General features: G+C 41.3%; 1 protein-coding gene across 1 annotated transcript in view; it reads left to right on the top strand.

Moving 5' to 3' along the window:
- Positions 1–18,679, top strand: part of lig1 (ligase I, DNA, ATP-dependent) — a 54,085-nt gene extending 35,406 nt beyond the window's left edge. Inside the window, exons 21-27 of the mRNA XM_044369080.1 lie at positions 1,306–1,450; positions 2,124–2,206; positions 3,481–3,633; positions 11,694–11,747; positions 15,420–15,563; positions 16,568–16,660; positions 18,485–18,679. Coding sequence (XP_044225015.1) covers positions 1,306–1,450; positions 2,124–2,206; positions 3,481–3,633; positions 11,694–11,747; positions 15,420–15,563; positions 16,568–16,660; positions 18,485–18,559 — 747 coding nt within the window. The 3' untranslated portion in view covers positions 18,560–18,679. The remainder of the gene's footprint in view (positions 1–1,305; positions 1,451–2,123; positions 2,207–3,480; positions 3,634–11,693; positions 11,748–15,419; positions 15,564–16,567; positions 16,661–18,484) is intronic.
- Positions 18,680–24,876: the final 6,197 nt, after the last annotated feature.

The raw sequence follows: 24,876 nt of genomic DNA, 5'->3' as shown, positions 1-24,876 counted from the left end.
TTTGCCTCTATAAGCACATTGTCTTCTTCTTCTATTGCCCCTTTTTTATTTTTGTGTTATTCCCCCTTTTCTAACATTTTGGAACGTCCTATTCCCAACGCGCTGCAGTCCTTGTCACTACTAACTTTGTTGTTAGCCTGGGGAGAGCTTTTCATGCTATCCCCCCCCCCAAAAAAAACCATCTGTGCCAACACGCAACCAAACCAGCAGGACAGTAGCTACCACTGTGGACAACAAGGTCACGTCCTTGGTTCTGTGAGTTTAACAGGTTTAAAAACCAGAGGAAGAGAATACTTTCTATGATTACACACATTTGTACATTTTTTGTATTTTTTTTTTTTTTAGGCTGTGTTAGACATTTTTCATTTGTCTGTTATAGACAAAACAGCGACATCGTGGAGAAGTCTTTAAAAACAGCTGGATGATTTAAAGGCAACACACTGGCAGCTTATGACACGTATCAAAAACTTTACACTCTTTTCTTTTCTATGCAAGCACAACAGTCTCGATGCATGTCACCGCGTCAGGATACCCGACTGTTTTATTTCCTATCATTGACATGCATCATCTCTCTGGAAAAGTAGTGATTTTATCACACTTTGAGATTAAATGTACAATAAATGTCATTGTCAAAGTGGGAAAAAATGGGTCGCACTAGGAGAATTTGGATTTATGAGCTTTCCTTTCTAAAATCATAGCTGTGACCATGTCTACTAGTGCACCAACAAGGGCGTAATCCCTCATCGGCGTCCCATATATGGTCACTCTTGTGTTAATGGGAAGCATGACTTTGTGTTTTACTGGCAGCAGTATGCAGCTGCTGTGTCAATACTGCTGGATATTAAGTAAGAAGGTTCAAGCAGTGTCATAAACCGGAATAACCTGCATTTTTCAAGTTCTTTTCCACTAACGCCAAGCGTTGAAAGGAGGTTTTGGGGATATTTAGGTGAATTTGTGGCTATTTGATTTTTTTTTTTTTTTAAATGCACAAATCCAAAATGCCCCTAAAACTACTGAAGGTGTTTTGAAACATGCTCATAGTGATAGCATGTGTGTTTTTCTGGTGGTTTGAGACTGTTAAGCGTGTGTGTGTGTGTGTGTGTGTGGGGTGTTTCATGTGTGTCCACTGTGTATCTGTGAGTATACTCTGAGACTGTGTGTGTGTGTGTGTGTGGGTAGAAGGTTGAGACGGCATTTCATCCTTGTCATTGCAAGGCCCCAAGCTATGAAGAAGAGATGGTTGTAATGATACAGTTTTGCCATTTGTAACGATGTGTGTGTGTGTGTTCTCGTGTGTGTGCACAGTCCCTGGTGCGACAGCCATTGTGTCGGCGTCGAGCTCTGCTGAAAGAAAGCTTCTCAGAGGTGGAGGGAGAGTTTGTGTTCGCCCGATCCATCGACTCTGACAACACCGACACCATCGCTGAGTTCCTGGAGCAGTCGGTCCGAGGTGTGTGTTTGTGTGTTTGTGTGTTTGTGTGTGTGACAGACTTTAATTGTTTTCTTTCCTGCTGTATCTATTTGTGTCTTGAACTTTTTGTTTATGTGTGTGTGTGCTAACTGTGTACTTGTTTCCTAGCCTGCTTAACCTGTGTGACTTGAACCTTTTTGTGTGTGTGTGTGTGGGTGTGTTGCATGCTAGTTTTATTTTGATTGTGCCTTTGCCTGCTGCCTTCATGTGTAAATTGTGTGAGGTGTGTAGTAGTTGTGTACTTTTTTTCCTCCTTCCCGCTGTCTCTTTGTCTGGCCTGAACCTTCCCTCCTATGTTGGTTGTGTTATTGTGTGTTTGCCTGCGTGTGCAGAGTCTGTGAGTTGTGTAATTGAGGTTTTTTTGTGTGTGTGTCTGTGTCCGACTCTGTATATGAGAAAGAAGATAGAAATGTGTTTCCCCATGTGTGTATGTGAGTTATATTCCTGTGTCCTTGTCTACTGTGTTTGTGTCCTGGACCTCTCTCTCTTGTGTGTGTGTGTGTGTGTGTGTGTGTGTGTGTGTGTGTGTGTGTGTGTCTCAGAAAGAGACAAAGACCTTCCATGTATCTAAAAGATAATCTGTTAATTTCCTTTCTGGACGACCAGAATCGTGTTTTGGTGCTTGAAATATGTGTGTTGCCTGTATGTGCAGACTCCTGCGAAGGCTTGATGGTGAAGACTCTGGAGAAGGACGCCACCTATGAAATTGCCAAGCGCTCTCATAACTGGCTCAAGGTGTGTGTATGTGTGTGTGTGCGCATTGTGTGCGCAATTTTCTGTCTGTGGCGGGGGGTCAGTAACGTGACACAGCAATAACTCACACAAATTTAACATCTATCATAAACATGGGCACGCACTGACCCAGTGCTGGAAGTTAACTTTTTCTTCCACCAATTTTACCAGCTGCTCTTTTTTTTTTTTTTTACCAGCCACTATTGTGAAATCTCACTGTTAAATCTCACTTTTGTGTAACACCCAAGCGGTGCACAGTAGATCCATTTTAAATTAGAACTTTAACAATCTACCACACATTATTACACACACTCTGGAGCCGACTATCCTTCTATGATGCAGATCACCTGGAGGCTTTGTGGTCCTTGATAGCCACCGATTTGAAATATTTGGTGCCCACAATAAAGCTGTTTGTAGAGATGATCAGCTGATTGGTCGTGACCAGTGAGCAGCTCCAATTGGTCTCATTTATCCGTTTTTTTGTTTTTTTTTTACCAGTCAGGTTAACACATCCCACACATAACCGCTCGATGGCTCATGTCGTGCACACAGACAGTAACGTCACAGTCACACACGCTAAAACTTAGTGATATGAACTGCAGCAGAGACTCGCCGTCGACTGGTAACGTTACAGCACGTCGGCCATCGTGCCCAGTGGGTTGAGCAAATTCACCAGCGTTTGGCTCGTGGCTGATGCTAATTTCCATCCCTGCGCTGACCCCGACATGGTTGTTATACAACTGAAAACATTTTTCTATTATGACACAAACACTTATAGTCAAGTAGAGAGTGACTATAGAGTTCTTTATTTACCCCTCTGTAGGTATAGTGTGCAAAAACTCTATCTTATTATTCTATTACTATTCTACTAATTTAAATATTCTTATTAAAATCAAGAGGAGTTTGTTCTACATACAACAATAGACAAAATACAACTACCATAACTTTGTTACAGTAACATTTTTCAAACACCTCAGTTCATATTTCCTGGTTTTAATATTTCCACACACATTGATTTTTAGACTTGTGGACATTGATTGTCAGGCTGCAGTTAAGAACTCTTGACAGTTCACATTTTTTATAAATTAGATTTTAATTGTGCCTTCTGGCATTTAATTCATGCAAAGAAAATTAGTACCTTTTGGGAGTCCTAATGAATTCTGGGATTCTATTTTTGGTGGGTTCAACAATGCATGTTGACAGTGTGCATATATCACGCCATATGTTGTTACACCCCTAATCATGAAACGTACTGTATTTTCCTGTCTTTACCTCAGCTGAAAAAGGACTACCTGGAGGGTGTGGGCGACACAATGGACCTGTGTGTGATCGGCGCCTACCTGGGAAAAGGCAAGAGGACGGGAACATACGGAGGCTTCCTGCTGGCCTGCTATGACGACGAGAACGAGGAGTTCCAGTCTGTCTGCAAGGTGCGTGTCAGCGCAGTACACGTTTTAATATGGGTGAAGCTTTACATTCAGCACCTGATTCAGTAGGATACAAGGCTCGTGGTTTGTTTCACTGCTAATATTTTCAACACAATTTGAATAAAAACAGATGAAAACAATTATTTATTCATTCCTCCTTAGGCATAAATTTGCAAACAGGGCTTCCAAGTTTAAGCATTTCTTACTTTGCAAAATTCACGTAATGCAATCTCTAAAATGATCAAATTGAATCAGCTTTTTTTACAAGCAGATTCTTATCTACTTAAACCTTAACAATGGAATAAATCACAGTGTGTTCATTATGAGAAAACATCTGAATTGGACAGGACCAACCGTCTCTGAAAACAACACGACCTGTGCATGCGTGTGATGTCATGTATTTCAATGGAAGGATTACTCAAGGGCTGCAACTAACCATTATTTTCATTATCAATTAATATGTTTATTTTCTAGATGAATAAGTTAGACGTTTGGTCTATAAAATGTCTTAAAATTGTGGAAAATGTTGATCAGTTTCCTAAAGCTGATGTCCTCAAATGTCTTCTTTTGTCCTGACCAGCAGTCCTCAACCCAAAGATATTTTGTTTACTATCATAGAAAACTAAAGAAACCAGAAAATATTCTCAGTTGAGAAGTTGGAACCAGAGAATGATCGATTTATCAAAATAGTTGCTGGTTAATTTTCGGTCTGATTGATTAATCAACTTATCGTTGCAGTTCTAGATTACCTGTGCTAGAGCTGTGTGATATGACCGAAATCTCATCCCGATAAAGGTCATTTCATATCTAGATAACGATGCATATCATGATGTAGCACATTTTCTGTAAATTCAATGAATAAATAGTTTCTAGTCCCTGTCAGACTTTTACCCAAACCACATCTATGCGACAGAAGTAGCCCCTCTTTTAAACACAAGCTCCTGTTTTGTCTTTGTCCATCTTCTGCACAGATTACATTAATAAATTACTCTTCTTGGCTTTTTACTGGAGAAGCTTTTATTGCACTTACAGCAAAGTTAGAAGTGTAGCTGTTAACTCGAGTACTTCACCTGGATCACTATCTCTCCTCTGCTCCGCTGTGTGTGCAGCACACACACACGGCAAGCTCAGCCCCGCCCTTTGCTGAAAGACAGAGAGCAGAGGAGAGTGGTGTGACCATAAATGACAGCAAAACACAGTAGAGACTCTCACACTGAGCTGAAGTGAAGCGAGTGCACATAAATTAGGTAAATAACATAAATAAACACTGTCTCTGCTGCGTTTTGCTGTCATTTATGGTCATGCTGCTCTCCTCTGCTCTCTGCTGAGCCCTTTGTGTGTGTGTGCTGCACACACAGCGGAGCAGAGGAGAGACGGTGATCCAAGTGAAGTACTTGAGTTGACGACAACTACACTTGTCATGTGGCGTACGGGGGGCGTTTATACAGGAGCCCTAAGCACAGTCCCCAAATAAGTTTTTAAAAACACACATTTACTGACCTAAGCTCCGACGCTGACAGGAGCACCAACCCATGGATACAAAGAGATGCAACGGATCCATTTCACTAGCCTGCACCGTTAGCATTATTAGTACAGCTGCGCTAGTCAATAAACTGTATAAAACTAAGGTGTAGCCGCAGTGTTTCCGGTTTAACAGCACCATGCTGGGCAGGTGACAGGTGTGTTAACAGTGTTTGCGCGTTGTGAAAGACGTCACAGCGCGGATATAAAGTCACACAGCTGACAGACTGTTAACCTAGCATGCTAATCCTATTTAAACATATGGATGAGACCATATGTTTACAGACATCCGCAGATAGAAACGGATGAAAGAGCAGCAGCAGGAGTTAACAGATAAATCAAACATCCCATGATATGAGAGGAAAGTATTGTTCTTGTAACTGCGTTTATACCTTGAACGTTTGTGATATGCTACTTCAAGTACACTTGAACAACAAATATATTACTGGGACCAATACAGAAAATTGCAGATGAACATTTCATATCCAGGAATTCACATTATAGACGCCACCACTGACTGTCCCTGTAACAATTTGGCCACAATTTCGCACATTTACGGTCCAGCCATATACTAGGTTTTGACCTAGTCTTGTTATGTTTGTGCTGAGTGTGTTTTGAATGTGTTTGTTGTATTTAGTGTGTGTGTGTGTGTGTGTGTGTGGTTGCTTTTGAACTGTCACTTTTCCCCTCAAATCTGAGTTGGAGAAAAATCTTTATGCGTCCATAAGTGTGTGTGTGAAGGCTTGACTGGGAGCGTCTTAAGATAAGTTGTAAGCATGTATTGGAGCATGCGTGACTACTTGTGTGTTTGTGTGTGTGTGTGTGTGTGTGTGTGTGTGTGTGTGTGTTTGAGATAATAAGAGCGTGAACAAGCCGGAGTATGACTTCACCACAGAGCATCACTTCTGTCCTGAACAAACCTTCCATCTCCAATTTTTTTCTCCCCCTCCTGTCTGTAACTTTTATGTCTTTATCCATGGTAAAGGGATTTAGTGAGCTATGAACACACACACACACACTCTCTCTTTTTCCCCCCCAGCACCACTTTCCTCACTCTCACATACTTTCACACATTCACACCTGGCAGCTCCTTCGTCATAACCGCAGAGTTCTGCTGTTGGCCGCCGAGCAGCTCCGCCGGTTGCCAACGGAGGTGAAAGCGCCCATCAGATTGAACTTGTCATGCGGCGGTATTGGTTTTCTCTGTTCATAATATTTCTTTCTATAAATAAAATCTCTTTTGGAGAATGTTTTCAGACATGAGATAACTTATACCGGATAAGTGAGCCGAGGCCGGATGTTGAGTTTAGATTACACAACAGAAGATACCGCTTGCTGCGTAAAATGTCAGATGAAGAATTCCTGTCTTTTGTCTGTTATTGATTTTCATATTAATCTTTTTTTTTCCTGCTTGAATAGCTTTAAGCTGCAGTATTTTCACATCTTTACATTGTCAAAAATGTTAAAATATTCAGCTCTCCGGCTCTAAATAAATGATGATTGAGCTGCAGAGTGGAAGTTCCAGTTGTTATTTACTTTTACTTTACTATTTACTACAGACGGGTGACGAATTAAAGGAAAAACCATCATAAAATGTCTTAGTAAGGTGTAGGGCCACCACGTGCCTCAGCGTTGATTCTACAAGTCTATGAAACTCTACCGGAGAGATGAACACCATTCTTCCAAAAGATATTCCCTCATTTAGTGTTTTGATGATGGTGGTGTAGAGTGCTGTCTAACACCTTGGTCCAAAATCTCCCATAGGTGTTTAATGAAGTCTTTCCCATAGATCTAAATGCAGATGTCACTTTAGTCAATGTCTTTGTGACTGAAGCTCCTTCCATCGGGGCCCCAACAATGACCCCTCTTTCAAAGTCATCTGGATGTTTTCCTCTTGTCATCTTGATACAAACTGAGAATCACCTGGTCCTGCTCGATATATGTATACATGCCACAGAGCCTGATTGGATGTTAATTACTTAACGGTACCATGCAGTGCACCTGTATGGAAATATCTGCATCTGTTATGTTTCTCCACTCATTCATTCAGATTTTCCCTGTATTTATCACCCGTCTATATATGTATATATTTAAATAATATTTTTTTTTCTACCACTCTCTCATTGCACTCGTACTACGGCTCTGTCTGAGTCACTGTCCTCTAACGCTTGATTGTCTTGCCTCACCTGTAAGTCGATTTGTCTAAAAGCGTCTGCCAAAAGACAAAATAATGTATAAGAAAAAGTAGTACTCAGTCATACCTGTCAGTCAGTGTCACCTGTCCAATCACAGAGGTTTGATCAACCTGATCTTTATGTGGCCAAGATCTGAGCTTTTAAAAGTGTTAATAACACCCTGAGGTGTCCAGGCTCGGCGTTCCTATCTGATCTCAATTTACACCTTGTACTGTCTTAAAGTTCTGTCGATGCACCAGAAAAGTTAAGTAGTACATCGAGGCCTGCAGGACTCCTTTTAAAAACCGGAGCCAACATCATTTTATTTCATAATTAAGTGGTGGGCTGACGTCTTTTCGGCATTTGGCATTCAGCTTTCAGCGTTTGGTGGGCTGCCATGTCCTTTTTTTTTAATATTGCTGGACATGAAATATATCACAATGTGGATATTTGCAAGTGTTGTCATTTATTTATCAGGTCCTCTTCCTCTTTGATGTGCACAAATGGTAAATGGGAAAGAAACTCAGGAGAAGAACAGTTAAAGAATAGCTTCACCTTTTTCATATGTACATTGGCAGCTGTAATTATTCGTCCTGCCCGCGTTTACTGCGGAGAGATCCCTTCCCTGAAGTAATTTCAACGTAAGTGATGGGGGACAAAACCCACAGGCCCTGTTCTGTATAACAAAGCATTGTGAAGCTCAGCTGAAGATAATGAGGCTTTAGCAGTATGATTTAGTTCCCTGGACAGTGTTTCCTTGCTGAGCCGTGGCAGAGGGAAAGTAACACAAAACAGGAGTATTCAATTCAAAATACTTTATTAGTCCCTCAAGGGGCAATTTGGAGGCAACCGACTTTTCAAACAGAAGTACACATAGTCAATTAATTTACACACATAAAAACTATCTAAAAATATAAATATAACCTCCTCTCAGCCGCCTCTCGCTGAGAGCAAAAAAACTCAGAGGAGACAAAGCAGCCAGATATTTATTTTGTTCTCTGTTAAAGAGCTTAGATTGACATTAAAATGATAACAGCCGGTCAACCTTAAAGGTCAGTCCACCTTAAGTGAGCCTGGTCAGATTAGCCTCAGCTCGCATTCACCGCCGCTTGCTATACACATAGATTACACACACACTACCCTACTCCTTAACAGGGCTACTCTTATAACTGCACCTTTGACATAGACGTCCTATGAAGAACGAGCAGAGGGACGATGACTCAAAACAATCACACGGTAACCAGGGTGTTATCATTAGTGAGAATCATTAGAAGCCCGTTGATATTAATGATCATGTGAAATTTTTGCAGCGGCGCTCATAATTGTGCAGCGATGGTGCACCGCTGCAGAATGAATTTAGGGGAAACATTGATATTTGTTTTAAAAAAAACACACTGGGGTTTTCTCATCATCCCATAATTAAGCTGTAGCCACCAACCAGCTGTAGGGACGGGTATGATCTTTATCTTATCGGTCCGGTTATTTATCAGTACTCTCATCAGTTCCTTTTCAATACTAGAGAATCGTTTGTTTGTTTTTTAATTTATGATTTAAAAAAAAAATCAGAGCAGGATGAGAGTAGTTTTCTATTTTAAACATGACACAACATTGTTTCTCCAGCAGCAACAGTGATGTTTACAACAGCAAAAGTCACTGTATAAACTCAATAATATCTCACTGGAAACAAATCTAACATGTCAGTAAAATAAATAATATTCTCGACATCAAAAATACCGAGTGAAGTTCAGAGAGAAAGAAGAAGAACACAGACATCAGTCAGTATCAGTCATTCATCCTGTCCTCTGTCCTCCTCCCTCTGCTGCTGCTGCTGCTGATGTGATTCACTGCCTGCAGGTACCGCCACCGCCACCGCCACCGCCGCTGCTGCTAGAGCGTCACAAACATTACAAACTAAGCTTAACAGTTAGGAAACACACAAAGACAGCTTTTAGTTTTAGCTTTGTTTGTAACAATTCGCTATTAATTTAACCAGCACGCTGTGGTCATGCTCCACCGCGGCCTCTCTGCTCCGCTGCCCGCTGCGTGTGTGTGTGTGTGTGTGTGTGTGTGTGTGTGGGACGGCGAGGCAGCGAGGGGGGGAGCTGAGCCCTGCTCTCGATCAAAAGAGGTCAAAGAGAGCAGAGAGGACAGAGAAGCTAGTGTGACCGTAAATGACAGCAAAATGCGGTAGAGACTCTCAGCATAGTTTGTTTTTTTCGGTTCATTCAGTTTAGACGCTGTGAAAAAACATTTGGACGCTGGTGCACGCTGTATTCTGTATGTGTAGGCGTCCCCTATACGATGACAAACCATCCAGGAATCATCAAAAATCACATGACAAAAGGTTCATTAGTTATTTGGTCATTATTGGTACAATCATACTGTTAAACTGAGGAGTTTGCTGAAACATCACATTCAAATCTGTGTAACTTAAGATAAACATAATACACTTATTGCTGCTTTTTTTTTTTGGCTTATTGTAAAGTCTTCTGTGAACATAAAAGCTGCTTTTTTTAATATTTTCCTAGCATGAGTATTGGATGTTTGTCAACACCAATCTCCCTAAATGTTTTTGTGCTTTGTGTTAGAGCTTCAAGCAAATTAAGCCCAGTTGGATGCCTCAGAACAGACTTTCTTTCTCTTGGTTGCTGAATCCACTTACTTGCTTTGATGGAGTTTTAATGAAGGGTCTGTAGCTTGATTGCATGGGACGCAGGAATGACTCGGAGCGATAGGCTAGTAGGAGTGAGTGTCAAAAAAAAAGAAAACTCTAGAAGGACATTCAAAAAAAACCTTTTGACTTAGAAGCTCAGAACAAAGTGTGCAGTGTTGTCTGTTCAAATACAACAAGAATTTAAGCCCAGATAATAAAAAATACAATTTCAAACAGGTGTTAGAAGCCGTTCCTCTCTGTGGTCCTTCTGTAGAGCTGCATAAAACCTCAACCTACTGGATCCTGCAATCAAAAGTGTGTCAGATTCTTAGCTTTATCTAAATCATAGTTTTATAACATGATTTATTCACCTCAATATTTTCATCTTTCTTGCCTTCATCAGGGTGTCTGAGATTTTGTAGAGATGAAACGATGAGTTTATTTAATCCATCATCCTGATAAACAAAACAAAAGATCAGAAACTATTTTGTTAATCAATTAAACATTTCATTCATTTCTCAAGCACAAAGGCCAAATATTCTCTGGTTTCAGCTTCTCAAATGTGAAGTTTTGTGGTGCATCGGTCAGTCGTGTGATTTCTAGATCACGACAGATGCAAAACATCTTTTTAAAATCCTTGTGACACTGTTCTACATCCAAGACATAAATCCAAAACTTACAAATACTAAATCCAACTTTTCAGAACATTCTTCATCAAATACGTTATTGATTCATCTGTGGATTATTTATTTTTTGGTTGATTAGATGTTTGGTCTATGAAATGTCTAAAAATGGTGAAAAATGTCAATGACTGTTTCCCAAAGTCCAAGGTGACGTCCTCAAATGTCTTCTTTTGTCCAGACCAACAGTCCACAACCCAAAGATTTAGTTTGTCATAGAAGTAAATAAATAAACCAGAGATTTGAGAAGCTTGAATCAGAGAATTCAGACATTTTTCTTCTCATAAAATGACTCAAAACAAGGAATCAATTAGCAGAATGCTCTAATCTGTATCAAACCTTCTATGTTGTTGTTTCACTGGTACTGAAAACCTGCCTACCTCCTAGTAACGTTAGCTCTCACACACCTGTGTGATTACATCAAACAAAACATAAAACATCTTAAATTTTCTTAACTAACAGAAAACATCCCTACAGGGCCGTTCTGTATCTGTATTTCGTGTGGATTAGTTGTTTCATATGTCCTTACTCCTACAAACTGCACTGTTTGCTGGGAGCAGGCCTTGGTCCGGCCAGGTGGATAAAATGAAAACCATAAAGGTGCCACGGTTTGAATGAAACACCTCTAAACGCCCTTGTGGCCATTGCAGCCTCAGAAACATAAAGCATTTGTTGACACCTGCAGAATAAACCTTTTTTCGAACACATCTGTGAGCTGGAAAACACTATATTTGCATGATACACCAGCCCCCCCCCCCCACCCCTTTTTTTTTTTTTTTTTTCTTTCCCTTTCTGTGCATGTCAGCCCGTTAGGTGATTCTCGTGTCTCAGCGGGTTCGGGTCTTTTGAGAGGTGACACGACGCTCCAGGCGAAGCAGGCAGACAAGACGCTTGTGGTGTCGGGAGGGGATACGCTCGCTGTTCTGTGTTCTGCCGCCTCGCTGCCAAATGTCTGCTGTCTCACCATGAGGGAATACGTGTATGTGTATATCTGTGTGTGTGTGTGTGTGTCTTATCTCCTTTTGTCTCTTCCAGATCGGGACAGGCTTCAAGGATGAAGATCTGGAGCAGCATTACAAGTTCTTAAAGGTAAAGTGGCACGCTGTAACTATTGCACAAAAAATGTCACAATCAACACTTGTTTTGTCTTCAGAACCTGAGCTTTTAACACTGTGAAGCCACAGGTATTTCCTTCTGAATCAACGTCATTTTTTTGAGGTTAAAAGAGCCGGATCGAGTATCGCTGAGCTCTTCGGAGCCCGTTCATTTCAGAAATAATCATTCCCTAATTGAGTTCTTCACTCATTCCATCTATTCAGATATAAATGGAGATATTCACATCGAAATGAGACGGCTATTGTGCAAAAACACTTCTGAAATAAAATTCAAATACCGCAACCATTTTCGTAAACGATGCCTTCAGGTACTCTAACCTCCCCAGCATGAGAGAAGTAATAGAAATAAGCTCAAGTGTTACAGAATATAAGTTTCTTTTTTCCCCCTCCAGGTTTTGTCCACATAATATCTACAATTTTAAAACATGCTATGATTTTTTTTTTTTTTTTTTAACACATCAATTTGTGGATTTAGTCTGTACGTGGGGGAAAATATCGGCCAGCGACCATAAACTACTTCTGTTTCACCAATAAAAAAAAAAAAAAACGTGCGTCCGGAGCGACTGTTTAGCAGCGCTCTGACGTTAGGTAATGAATTGCTTTTTCAATTTACTTTTGAAGAGGTTTTGTTCCAGAGCAGCAGCAGCAGCAGCAGCAACATTTGAAGAAATTGACAACCGCTCTCTGAAAAATGAGAGTCAGAGTTCATTTAAGAGCTTTATCGGTTATATTTAGACCTGTTTTTTTTTTTACAGAAATAAAAACAGAGAGGCTTTTGAAAACGCGGTCATTTGTTTATCAAAGAGACTAATTGTGAGATAACACTTGACAAACGTAGCACACACTGTTGTTGTTTTATTAAAGTCATATTTTAAAGGTTAAGGGTTCGGACTCGGCGGTACAAACTGCTGCACCGTGCAGAATCACAGGGAAACAGTGATTGAGAAGGCGGTGTAACCTTTTTTTTTTTTTCCTCCAGACCAATACAGCCTGTACTGTAGCGCTCTGTAATGAAGCCCTCCGTCTGAAGGTGATGGATGGTGAATTAAGGCAAACCGGCGGTGTGGCCGTGTTGCTTTGGTTGCAGAGCCGCGGGCCGATGGGACTCCTAGACAGGAAGATGATTGGCTCTGTTCACACTCCTCTGGAAGGAGAGGTGCTGAGCTATAATGAGGGACGCACTGATCCCAATTTTTTTTTTTTTTTTTTTTTTTTTTCTGTCTGGATGTTTATTCTGTTACCCTGGCCAGTACAAATCCGACACCAGTGCTCCTACATAACTCACTGTGTAGACGTCGAGGCTGTAAAAACACACCATTAAAGGAGAGTTGTATAGCTCGGGTCTTGTCGCGTAGTTTTGTCCATCATTACATCGCCAAGAACATCAATACGACGACGTCTGATCAGACGGGTTGTAGATGAGCCGAGAGTTTAGTCAAATTATTATTAAAGACTGATTTATTTGGAGGTAAAACGAGGTAAAAAAGCGCCGTAGGACAAAATTTGAACCAGGAAATGTGTTTATGAACAGTTTACGACCAGCAGTGTGTATTTTCACCATTCTTCTTCGATCGTCTGACTGCTTCGTCTTTAGTCTAAGTGATGTTCCCGTTTTCTTCCAGATCTCAGTAATTCACTCGGTGAGCACAAGGGTATTATTACTGATAGAAATGATGTCCAAAACTACATAATTTCATCACAAAAAGTACAAAAGTACTTTAAATTCTCAAGTAGAGGCTTTGATAAACCGATTCCAGTGTATATTCTATCAGCACAAAAAGTTTTTACTCTGAAATTATCTCCTATTTATTTTTGAACACTGTCACATCGCCGCCAGTGAAACTCAGCACTTCCTGCACAGATGTTTCACATGTAAAACGTCTAATAAGAACATGAGAGATTACGCTCTACGAGGAGCCGGAGGGCTCTTATTCCAGACTTTGCCACTATTTGAATAACAGATTTTAGGAGGGATGATGAGTACAGACCCAGTTTGTGCTAAACCGGAATATGGCTCGGTTAATCTGTTGATTATTTTCTCAATTAATTGATCTATAAAATGTCAGAAAACAGGTTAAAAAACGTCAAAAGATGCAACCTAAAATGTCTTGCTTTGTCCCGTCCATCAGTGCACAACTCAAATATATAGTTTTCTATCATAAAGGACAAAATAAATCAACATATTCACATTTAAAAAGCTGTAACAAGCTACTGATTTTATAAAATCTACAATTTTTCTATTAAACAATGAGTCAAGTTCACCTTTTTTTAGCTTATCATTATTGCTACATAGTCCACTGATCCATTTAATTTCAAATAAACCAACAAGCAGGAATAGTGTATGTTTCCTCCAGCAACAACACTAGTGTTTAATGTTAATTACCCTCCTTAAGTATCAGTACATATGCCCTCCAGGTGAATGCTTCACCCAGGGCTCCGGAGGCGTACATGCATATAAATCAACACAAATATTTGCATATAACGGACCGCACACATTCATATCACAGCATTTTTAGACTTAAATATATTTTATTTATATTTATAATGTTCTAGAAAGATTTGTAAAATTGTATTGCTTCATTTTATAACCAATGAATACAAAGAAACTATTTAATCAGCTCATACCTGACCTGTCTACAGTACAGTTACATGGATACGTGTAACCGAGAGGCTGCGAGTCAGACCCCCAGACAGGACTCAACGTCTATCAGCGGCAGTGTTTTATAAGACTCCGCATGCCTACCAGCTCACTCATTGTAATTCACTCAGTATAAAGAGTGTCACTCCAATGCCTTCAGTATAAATAATGTGTGCGAGAAAAACCACCACCACCACTACTGCTGGAGCTGGAGCCCTTCTTCTTCTTTTTTTCTCCAGCTTTACTTGACTATGACCCAGTTCTGTGGACACTGCGGCAGTCTAGTTAACATTATACTGTTTCAGAGTCTCATTCATCCGCTTGAAACGGTTGTTTCACGCCAAAAAACGAGACGGGTGTCATTTTTTGTAAGTGTAAGTGTGACACCTACGCTGACGGAATGATTACTTGTGTCAGAGTTAAAAAAAGGCGACTATTAAATATCGTACAAGTTGACAGTTTTCTCTGTTTGCTTGCAGAACAGGAACGTTTGAGTTCCTGGTTTCGAGGTTTTATGTTTTTTGGGCTTTTTTTTTTTAATCGTAGGTGAATATCAAATAATAAAATCATGTATATCAAGGTGTTTCTGAATGAAATCTTTCACGTGGGCGTTAATGCGGTTTGAAAATCACCCTCTTATGTTGTCCTTCAGTCGAGTAGGTATCATTTGAATAAGAGGGTGTTCAAACCGGGGCCGTCTCTCGGGGACGTGATGGTGAGGCGGCAGCAGCAGGATCCAGCAGGGGCAACCAGAGCCACTCTGTCACTGTCTCTTTTTCAGGCTCTTCATAAATGCATCGCCCTATTTTTTTACATTATGTATGTCTCTACATATCTACAGTCTATACTGTATATCTTTTATTATATTATAAATTTAATATCTTGGAGTTTGAGGCGTCACCTTGAGTTCTGGAAACTTAAAAGCATCTTTTTTTAAAAATATTTTACTCACTAAATGAATATAATTGATAACGAGAAAGGTCCTTTTTCTTATTTTATGTTCTGCAGGAGCACATTCTGCCCAAGCCACGCGCCTACTACCGCATCGACCAATCAGCGGAGCCCGACGTGTGGCTGGACGCCGTGCAGGTCTGGGAAGTGAAGTGCGCCGACCTGTCGCTGTCGCCCATCTACAAGGCTGCCATGGGATTGGTCAGTTCAGCCTGTTAAAATGTTCTCCCTGTTATGGTCTGTTGTCTACAAGCAAAAGTCACAATCGGTGCTCGTTTATTGAGTTATTAAAAATGTTGTAAAAGATGCTGCGTTTAATGGCTGCATGTTGGACACAAAGTCCCGCCGTGTGTTTTTAATAGTAGAGGTAACTGAAATATGTTCAGAATATTAGTTTTTACCTTTTATTAGTCACTCAAATCTAAATTTAAATGTTCTACATGTTGCTTTTCATTGTCATGAAACCTTAAAATATAGTATTTCTAGTTATGGCATCATGTATCTACAGCTTCACTCGCCGGTGGAACAATCACTTCAGAGGGTTTATTAGAAATCGTATCATGACAGCAACACTTGTAAGACATCGGCTACCTGTCATCTCCGCCGTTTTCTCAGATTATTACCATAACTACACCAATAAACTCACAATTAATCACAATTTGTCAACGATATCAATCCGCAGCGTGACGCTGGCTCCGCGCCCGCAGTTTAAGACGTCTGTGAGTCTGAGCTGTGCTTCCTGTTTGTAATAATGCAAGCAGGTTGTGTCCCATTCTCCTTAACGGGAGAAGAGGCTGTAACGAGTTCACTTAATAGTTGTTTATGTTGTTTATTGGTCAGGATGCTTTTCTGTTATTCACTCGTCATATTTGACACCCTAAAATTTTGGTAAAATGCATTTTGCAACTGGATTTTGTTTTGGCAAACCTAAATTTTATGTGTGTGTATGATCCATTAAAGCATCCAGAATGCAGTGATTCACATCCAGCATTTTAAATAGCACTGGTTATTCTCTGTTCAATGGTTTGAAGGTAATAATGAGAAGTTTTTAGAGGTTATCTAATGGAGCTCAAAGGGTTTAAAAATCACTCTTATCTTTGATATTTTCATTGAAAGAATTAATTCACTACATTTCCAGGACAAACGCTCACATGTAATCAGCTGATTGATTATAAAAGTTGATTGTGGTCCTGTCTTTTATTTAGGTGGATTCAGAAAAGGGCATTTCTCTGAGGTTCCCCCGTTTCCTCCGGATCAGAGACGACAAGAAGCCAGAAGACGCCACGACCGGAGCTCAGGTACATCAGAAAAGTTCATCTGTACTGGAAACAGCAGATGAAAGCAGTGAAATACGTTTTCAGCATCAAACACTCTCTCTAGATGTTCTGTGCAGAGGCCCAGCAGGTCAAACAGGTCAACCTTGTGCAATAAAATAATGAGCGTAAGCCATTAAAAATTCAATCATGTTTGTTTGGCGAGGTATTACGCCGTGTTATTTGAAGTGCTGTATAGAGACGGCGCGTCACCATGGTCACTTCACAAGAGATGCTCTGTAAAATTTCAAGGGTGAATAAAGCTGCAAGGACAATGTTGTATAACAGTCGGGTAAAGCTTTGTTGGAATCCGTGTAATGTATTGCAGGGCAGTAAACAGTGAGTTATGTTGTACAGTAGACATTTGCAGGTCGACTCTTACCTCACCTGAATCCAAACACGCGTTCGTCTATCGGCCAGCAAACACGCTCACCTGTGATCGTATTCAACACGAAACCATTACCTCTTAATCAGTGGGGCTTACTGGTTTATGGACACTCGGCTCAATGACAGTAAATTTTGACAAAGACATAAAAATTTCAGTTATTTATCAGGATGTTTTTATCTTTCTAACATGATGTTTACTTGCTCCTGACCTCTGACCTGCCCACCGACCCAACAGCACATCATATTTTTTTTTATAACCCGTCTCAGCACATTGCGAGTCAACACATGCGTTGCGTTGTTATTATATGAAATACTTTTATACCAACTAACCCGATCCACCTCTAAGATATATTGATCAAGTCTGAACTCTTTGCATATAAAAGTCAATCAATAGAAAAATAATTAAGACTGCATCCAGTGATTATTATTATCTGTAAGTGTCGGTTTATTATCTTAATGAAACGATTAATTATTTTGTCTATAAAACATAAAAAATATGCATCACAATCTCCCAGAGGCCAAGCTGACATCTACAAATTACTTGTTTTTGTCTGAAGAAGAAAAACTTTTCACAATGGGGAAAAAAGCTTGAGTGAGAAAAAGTTTAATGACAATCGATTATCAAAATAGTCGCATAATAATTTTTGTGATTTTATTTTTCTGTCCTCTAAAATCCTACCCAGGTATCACACAAAACATTAATCATTGTTGTGTAACAGCGAACACAACAGTTACACAAACGTAGTATCGATGACACCCAAAAACTGTTTTAACTCAGGTCGTATTCACTGACTTTAATTAACAGCCGTCTGTTAACTCTCGAGTCGTTTGTGCCCGTTAGAGTCGGGAGTCAGGTCAGAACATCAAATGAAGGATGCAGCTGCATTTAAATACTTTTGTCAATTATTTTCACACACTTGTTAGCGCAGAGTGTGTGTGTGTGTGTGTGTGTGATTTAGCAGACAATTAAATTGAAACTCAGTCAGTTTGAGGCGGAGAATCAAAGCTTAACCTTGATTCTCTGTAGTAGAAATGTGATGTTTCAGTGTTTTCCTCTTCACTGTGCCACCCTGCTGTACTGGAACTAATACAGCTGATTCGAGGTGGTCCTGCTGTTCACACATTATTCATTGTCCCGCCTTCCACCCCTCACCCTCAAATCCTGATGAGCTCGAGCGAACATAACCTCCATCTCCCAGTCAGCAGCTGGGAGTCACCGACTTCAAAGCCTCGGATATGAATAATCAAACTGTTATTTTTAGCTTTTTTTTTCTCTTCATGTTACTGACCTGACTTCATGATGTTCTCCCTCCCCTCCCGCCCTCTTTCTTTCATGCATGCTCTCTCGTGTGAACCCTGTCCCCCCCCCCCGTCCTCCTCCCTTCCTCTAAAATCTCCGTCCATCTCTTCTTCTCTCTGCAGATTGCTGATTTGTACAAGAAGCAGCAGCAGATTCAGAATCAGGGGGAGAAAGCTGACCCGGAGGACTACTACTGATCAGCCAGAAGTGATCAGCAGAGAATAATAAATAATGGCAAATTCAATGTAATTGTAAATAGCGTCTTTCTTTTTGTAATGTTGAATGAAAATAAAGGCTCTCGCCAGTTTTAAACATCCTGTCATTTGTGTTATTGATTCATTGAAGCTGCTCCTTTTATCGACTACGATTTTCCTTTCAGAGCCAAAATTGCGTAAACATCATGCTGCATACCCTGCACATAAATTCCCAAAACCCGAATCGACTCGGCACTTAAGGCATACCTGCCGGTAATAGATCCCTATCAAAAATTCAGTGTGCAAAATATGAAATGTAAGGGCGGCATACCAATAATTTCAACTGGCCTGATTTCTGCTTGAGCACTCAAAAGGCAGCAGCAGCAGCAGCAGCGAGGTGCATTCAATGTGTGTGGTAATAAGAGGACATGCCAAGGAGATTGCTGGCTGCCTGAGATGTTGTTAGTATTTTAAAAAAAAGAAAAGGACACAGGAGCAGACAGTTGCTCAAACAGCAGGACAAAAGAGAAGCACTCACAGCTTGCATTAGATGATGGAAATCCACTAACTGTCCAACCTGAATCAATCCGAAACTGATGGTGTGTGTGTGTGTGTGTGTGTGTGTGTGTGTTTGGTGGTGTTAGGGGGGGGGGTCAGTTTGAGAGCCAAGGACGGACAGTTATTACATGGAGAGGCAAAGAGGATTGTGAGTTTTCTGCATAGTGATGCTGTGTGAGAGGATATGAGTGGGCTTGTGACACAGACTGAACCACTTAGTGTTTTAAATGTGTTTTGTGCTTTTGTCTGTGCAAAAAAAAAAAAAAAAAACCCCAAGCAACTCGGAATTGCGTTAAATGCCGAATAGAGTGAATGTGCAGGAAATATTTTGTTGACACTGACAAAGACTGCTTGAGAGTTTTGCTTTGCATGTGTATAGAGATCATGCATCAAAAAAAGCGCAAAGAGCTGCAAACTGCACATCTCACCACAAATAAATTATAACGGTGAGCACTTTAGCAGAGCTGCTTGCTAAAGGATTTATAAACATGCTATATGCTAACGGTGTGACTCCAGGGATGGGAAATGGTGGTTGGTCTGATCTGATTCAGGCTGAAATATCTCAACAATTATTTGATGGATAACTGCTAAATTTTGTACAAACCTTCATGATCCACAGATGTTAAAACCTACTGACTTTGGTGAACCTCAGACTTTTACTGTTGCACCACCAGCAGGTCACCTATCTTGCAAAACATCTCAACATCTACTGGAAGAATTGCCACAAAATTGTGTACAGACACTCATGGTCCTCAGAGGATAAATCCTAATAACTTTAGTGATTCCCGCTTTCTCTCTAGAGTCACCATGAGATTCATATTTGTCGTTTTGAGTGAAATGTCTAGACAGCCGCTGGATGGATTGGCATGAAAATTTCTCTCTTGTCAGGATGAACTGTAATAGCTAGTGATCCCTTGACTTTTCATTCAGCACCACGGTCATTTTATTTTGACCCAAATACCTGCAGAATATTCCCATCAGCCTCAGCTAACACATTGTGTTCAGTTAAGCACGTTAGCATGTGCAATATGTTAGCATACCTGCAGCAGGAAGCTCTGCTGAAGCAAAATGAGATGCAGGAAATAAATATCATGCGTTGGTGGGCTAGCATTCCTGCAGCTGCATGCATTCATCCAGTTTACAGCGTCTGGCTTGTCTGCAGGATATTTGCATATAAAAAATTTTTTTGCCAGTTCTGTGGTGACTCACCCTGTATGTGGCCCTAATATTGTCAGTGTTTTCACATGCGGAGCGGTTTGTATACTCAAGTGCATGTGAGATCTCTGTGTTATGCTATCTCGGTATGCAACTATGCATACTGCACGGCTGGCCTATTTGTGTGTGAGTGTTTCTAAGTGTGTGGGCTGTGTCCTGTGAGTCTGCTGAAGGGGGAGTTTGAGAAGGACACCATTGTGGTAGAATAATGATGGATAGTCCAAAATTCAGATTTGACTGGCCTTTCCCACTGCCACTGTTGTTTACCAAACAAGCTTTTCTTTTCATTTTTATTCACTACCTTCACCACATGAAGATTTAAAGGTGTTGCAGTATGCTCTGTAGATACGTCTCTCCTCCTGCAAGCTACTTCGGGTACATCTGACATTCATCTTGAATATCATCATCACATCTCGTCACTTTTTTTTTTTTTTGAATAGAAACAAGGGATTTGCTGGTGTTACTACAATCTGAATTTCAAATAGCAGTTGTCAGCTGCACTGTTGCTTTAGAAGTTGGCTTGAAACAGTGAATATGCAGAATGGAAAAAAAAAAAAAAAAAAAGCCCTAATGGAAATCAAACAGGCAACAGAGCATGAAATATTGAAAATGCAAATATGTAATGAATTCAATTCCATATTGTGTGTGCTGTATGATTCCGGCTTTTGTTGTGAATTACTCTGAAGGTTGACTGCGGCAAGAGTTGTCTCTACCTAATTTGTGTACGTGTGATTGTATAAGTGAAGAAGCGTGAAAGTCTGTGAATCTCTGTGTACCTTTTGTGTTCAGCATGAGTGTCTGCACGCTGAGGCGTTTCTGTATTTGTTTCCTCTTTTGTGCATGAGTGAGTGAAGTTGTTTTTTTATCATCTCGGTGCAAAAAAAAAAAAAAAAATGTGAGTGAGCCTGTTTAACTGCCCATGTTTGTTTGTGTGTGTGTGTGTGTGTATATGTGTCACTGATGTTTACCGAGGGGGGCAGCTGCCTCCATCTCCACCGAGGTCCTCGCCTCTGCTCAAACAGCTGTGCTGTTAGTTCACATCAAGTCACCCGTTCAGACCGGGTCCCGCGGGGGAAGTTACTGTCGCAGACCTACCTGCTCGCTGCCCCTGCTGAACTGTGCTTTGCTATGTGGTTTGTTTGTTTTTTTTTAGATGATATTTTTTGGCATTTTCGCCTTTATCGGGCAGTGGGCTGCAAAGGGGAAGATAGGAAACAAGGGGAGAGAGATGGGTATGACATGCAACAAAGGTCCCTGGCTGCAGTTGAACCAGGGACCTTTGTGTTATGTGGCAAGTGTGGTAACTATTCAGCTACTGGGGGTCCTCCTGCCAAATTTTAAGAAGCAGCTGGGAGCTTTGGGGTGTGTGGAGCATGATTTTTTTTTTTTTTTTTTAAAAAAAGCCCTAGAACTGATCTCTGGTGTTGTGACAGATGAAAGGCAAGCTGAAGATGGCTCCTCTGAGCTGAAACTGTCCCTGCTGTTTTTCCTCTTTAAAGTTTAAGGAAGTGTCCCCTAAAGCAGGGTTATGGATTACCTCCAACCACAAAAGGAAAAAAAAGAGGGGCATCTATTAAAAAAAAAAAAAAAAAAAAAATGCCAGGTTTCACCTTTCCCTGTCCTTTTGTGTCCCTCTCTCTTCCCCCAACCCATTCTCCCACATAAGCTATCTTTCTTGTTCACAATACCCCTTTCTCCACCCCGAGAACAATGCGTTTGTTCTCATCCACCTCCTCCTCTTCTCCATCCCTTTCTATCCCTCCATCCATTTGTTTGGTGCTCTCTGTGACATCTCTGCCATGCCAGGCCATGAGGGAGAGAGGGAGGGACAGGCCCTGCCATTGTCCCCGGCCGAACCCACGGAATATCAATAGTGTTTTTCTTGAGGAGGAGCGCCAAGCGTTGGCCAGTAACCTTTCGGATTTGATGATGTCAGGGCTCCTCTTTTTTTGGGCCCTTTATATGATTCCCCTCGTCCTCCGGCGTCCACTCTTTAACAGGGTAGCGAGAGACAGTACAGGATTGTATGCGCCGTGTGACTCATCGCAGCACTTCATCGGCTCAGTTTTAACTAGTACGAGTTGCCTTTGACTGTGCCAACAAGTCCTCCAATTAAACAACAAAATGGTTTTTCAATGCCCCTTTAAAGGGAGACATATGAGCTTTTGTTCGGCGGAGCAACATCTCTTCTCAGTGCTTTCAAAACCATTTTTCACTGTTGCGAAAATAAAAAAAGCATTTTGTAATCAGACACTGCTGGTTAAGGTTTTATTAGATTGCAGCACAAAAATGACTTGGTTGAGGACATATCATGGTGTTGGATAAAATAACTACTGGGTTAAGGGTCAGAACCATCACGGTTCAAAGTTGACTGGAAGGAAACGGGAAGCAAACAGCGGCCTCCCGTGTCAAAGTCTGACATTTTGTTGACTTCCCTCTCCCTCTTACGTGACACTATTTCCTCCTTTGCTCCCGACAGACAAGACTCTTAATTCCAGCGGCTGGTAGTCTTTTGTCACTTGAATGTAACCGTGAATGTTACCATGCACACAAGCTGCCGTGTTCCCAACAACAAACCTCTTAACATCAGAGAGGTTCTGTGGATGACTCTCCTGGAAACGCTGCACATAACAACGTACAGATTCTTTTTAGTCATAAATTTTGTGGCCCTTTCGTTTCCTTTTCAACATCTTCTTTTGTTTTGTTTTGAAGTCAGTGGGCTGTTAACCTGCGTCCTGTATGTATTTATATTTAATCCTGCCTTCTAGCCTTAACTTTTGACAGTTTTCAGGCCAATTGCTTGCCACGGTTCATTTACTTTATTTGGTTATGGAAATATTTCGCTTGATTATTCAACCCCTGCAGCAAAACTGTGAGCCGACCTAGTCATTTATGAGGCCACTTTATGATTGGTTTATGATGGCGGCGGTGGTGGTTGTTGTTCCCCACTTGTCAGCGCTTCACTTTGGCCCACACTGAGAGGCTTGTGCTTCAGGGAGCTGAGATTGCAGTGCACTCCATTGGATCATCGTTGGCGGTCGTTAGTCTTGCGACCTTTGTGTGAACTGGCTTCTGCGGTCTGTATCTCTTCTGTCTCCTTTTCCCTCGCTCGCCGTCGTCTTGACCGACAAGAAAAACCCTCCAGCGGTCCGCTCTCCATTCATAGAAGCCCTCCACATGTCGAAAGAGACATCCCCCCCCCACCCCCCTCTTCTGCACATCTGCCAGCGCCTACCTTGTGATCAGTGCTGCACTCAGAGCTGTGACAAACATATTCAACACTGCAGAAAAATTAGACATGGATAGAGTTGACAAGAGCCTCTGATTTCCCAGACTGTGAATTATCCCTGGTCTTTTTGAACGCACACTTGGTATGTACGTTGGAAATAATTCTACATCAAAGAAAATTACAATATCACAAGAGAACATGTCCTGTAAATTTTTACGGATGTCTAATGACATGCCCTCACCGGATGCGACCGAGGCTACTGTTTCAACGCGTGAAAACAAGCTTGATGAGTTATGCGGGCAGACAGTCGAGATGGTTTCATTCACACAGTGGCTGAAGCCTGAGGTACTCTGCGTATTCAGTCATCTCTAATAACACCAATTGATATGAAGCCTTGTCCACCTCAATATCGCTGAAGTGCAGCTGAGGACTCATGTATAATTTCGCAAAAAAAAAATCTCTACAGTAAATGGCTCTACAGATTGAGTTTTCTCTTTCTGTTTCTCACTGCTAACTCTCTCCTCGTTCTCCTGTCTCCTCTACCTCTCCTCTCTGTATAATTTAGCAGTAGATAAGCTCGCCCTCTCCTACATTAGTGTGCTATATCACTGCCAGCTAAAGGAATAGGGGGGGTGGGTGGGTGGGTGGGTGGGGGGGGGCCTTCACTCTCTATATGTGATACAGTTTCTGCCTGCCAAGCTCAGCCCCTGCCGCTGCCACCGTCACTCGGCGCTGACAAGTTTGGGCGCTTGCCACGTTCTGCACCTGCCAGGCTCATAAAGAATCCCCCTGTTTCTCTGGGGCCTGAAGGCAGGATCTGCCATAATTGTTAAGGATGTCGCGATTTAGACGTTCAAGCCAAAGCTTAGACAGTTGATTGGCGCCAACAAGTTGGCAGATGGTTCCGTTTTGTTCAGCTGATCCGTCAGCGGGGTGTTTTGAGGTGTTAAGATGAATGAGCGGTTTGCGATTTGTCACAAGTGGCAAGAATTTATGCCGCGGTCTCGAATGTAGGCAAAAGTCGATCTCTCTCGCTAAATGCTCTGCTTCTGTCTCGGCCGAGAGCCCCCCTCGGAAAAAGAGATCCTTGATTTTTAGCACAGAAAACCCAGATAAGAAGGCTCAATGAAATAAAGTGAAGTGGATGAAGTGGACATCCTTGTCAAGTGCCTCCTCTTCTTTCTTCCTCATCATATATACATTCTCGAGGAGGGTAGAAGAAGTCAAATCGTGATTGATGTGGTTTACACTTCATGTTGAGAATAACTGAATCCAGCTTGCTGGAGCTAGAGGAGTGCTGCAGAACCATTAATTTGTG

Source organism: Thunnus albacares, chromosome 12 (genome assembly GCF_914725855.1).
Source record: "Thunnus albacares chromosome 12, fThuAlb1.1, whole genome shotgun sequence".
NCBI classification, from domain to species: Eukaryota; Metazoa; Chordata; class Actinopteri; order Scombriformes; family Scombridae; genus Thunnus; species Thunnus albacares.
This window is presented reverse-complemented; position numbering and strand designations above follow the sequence as displayed.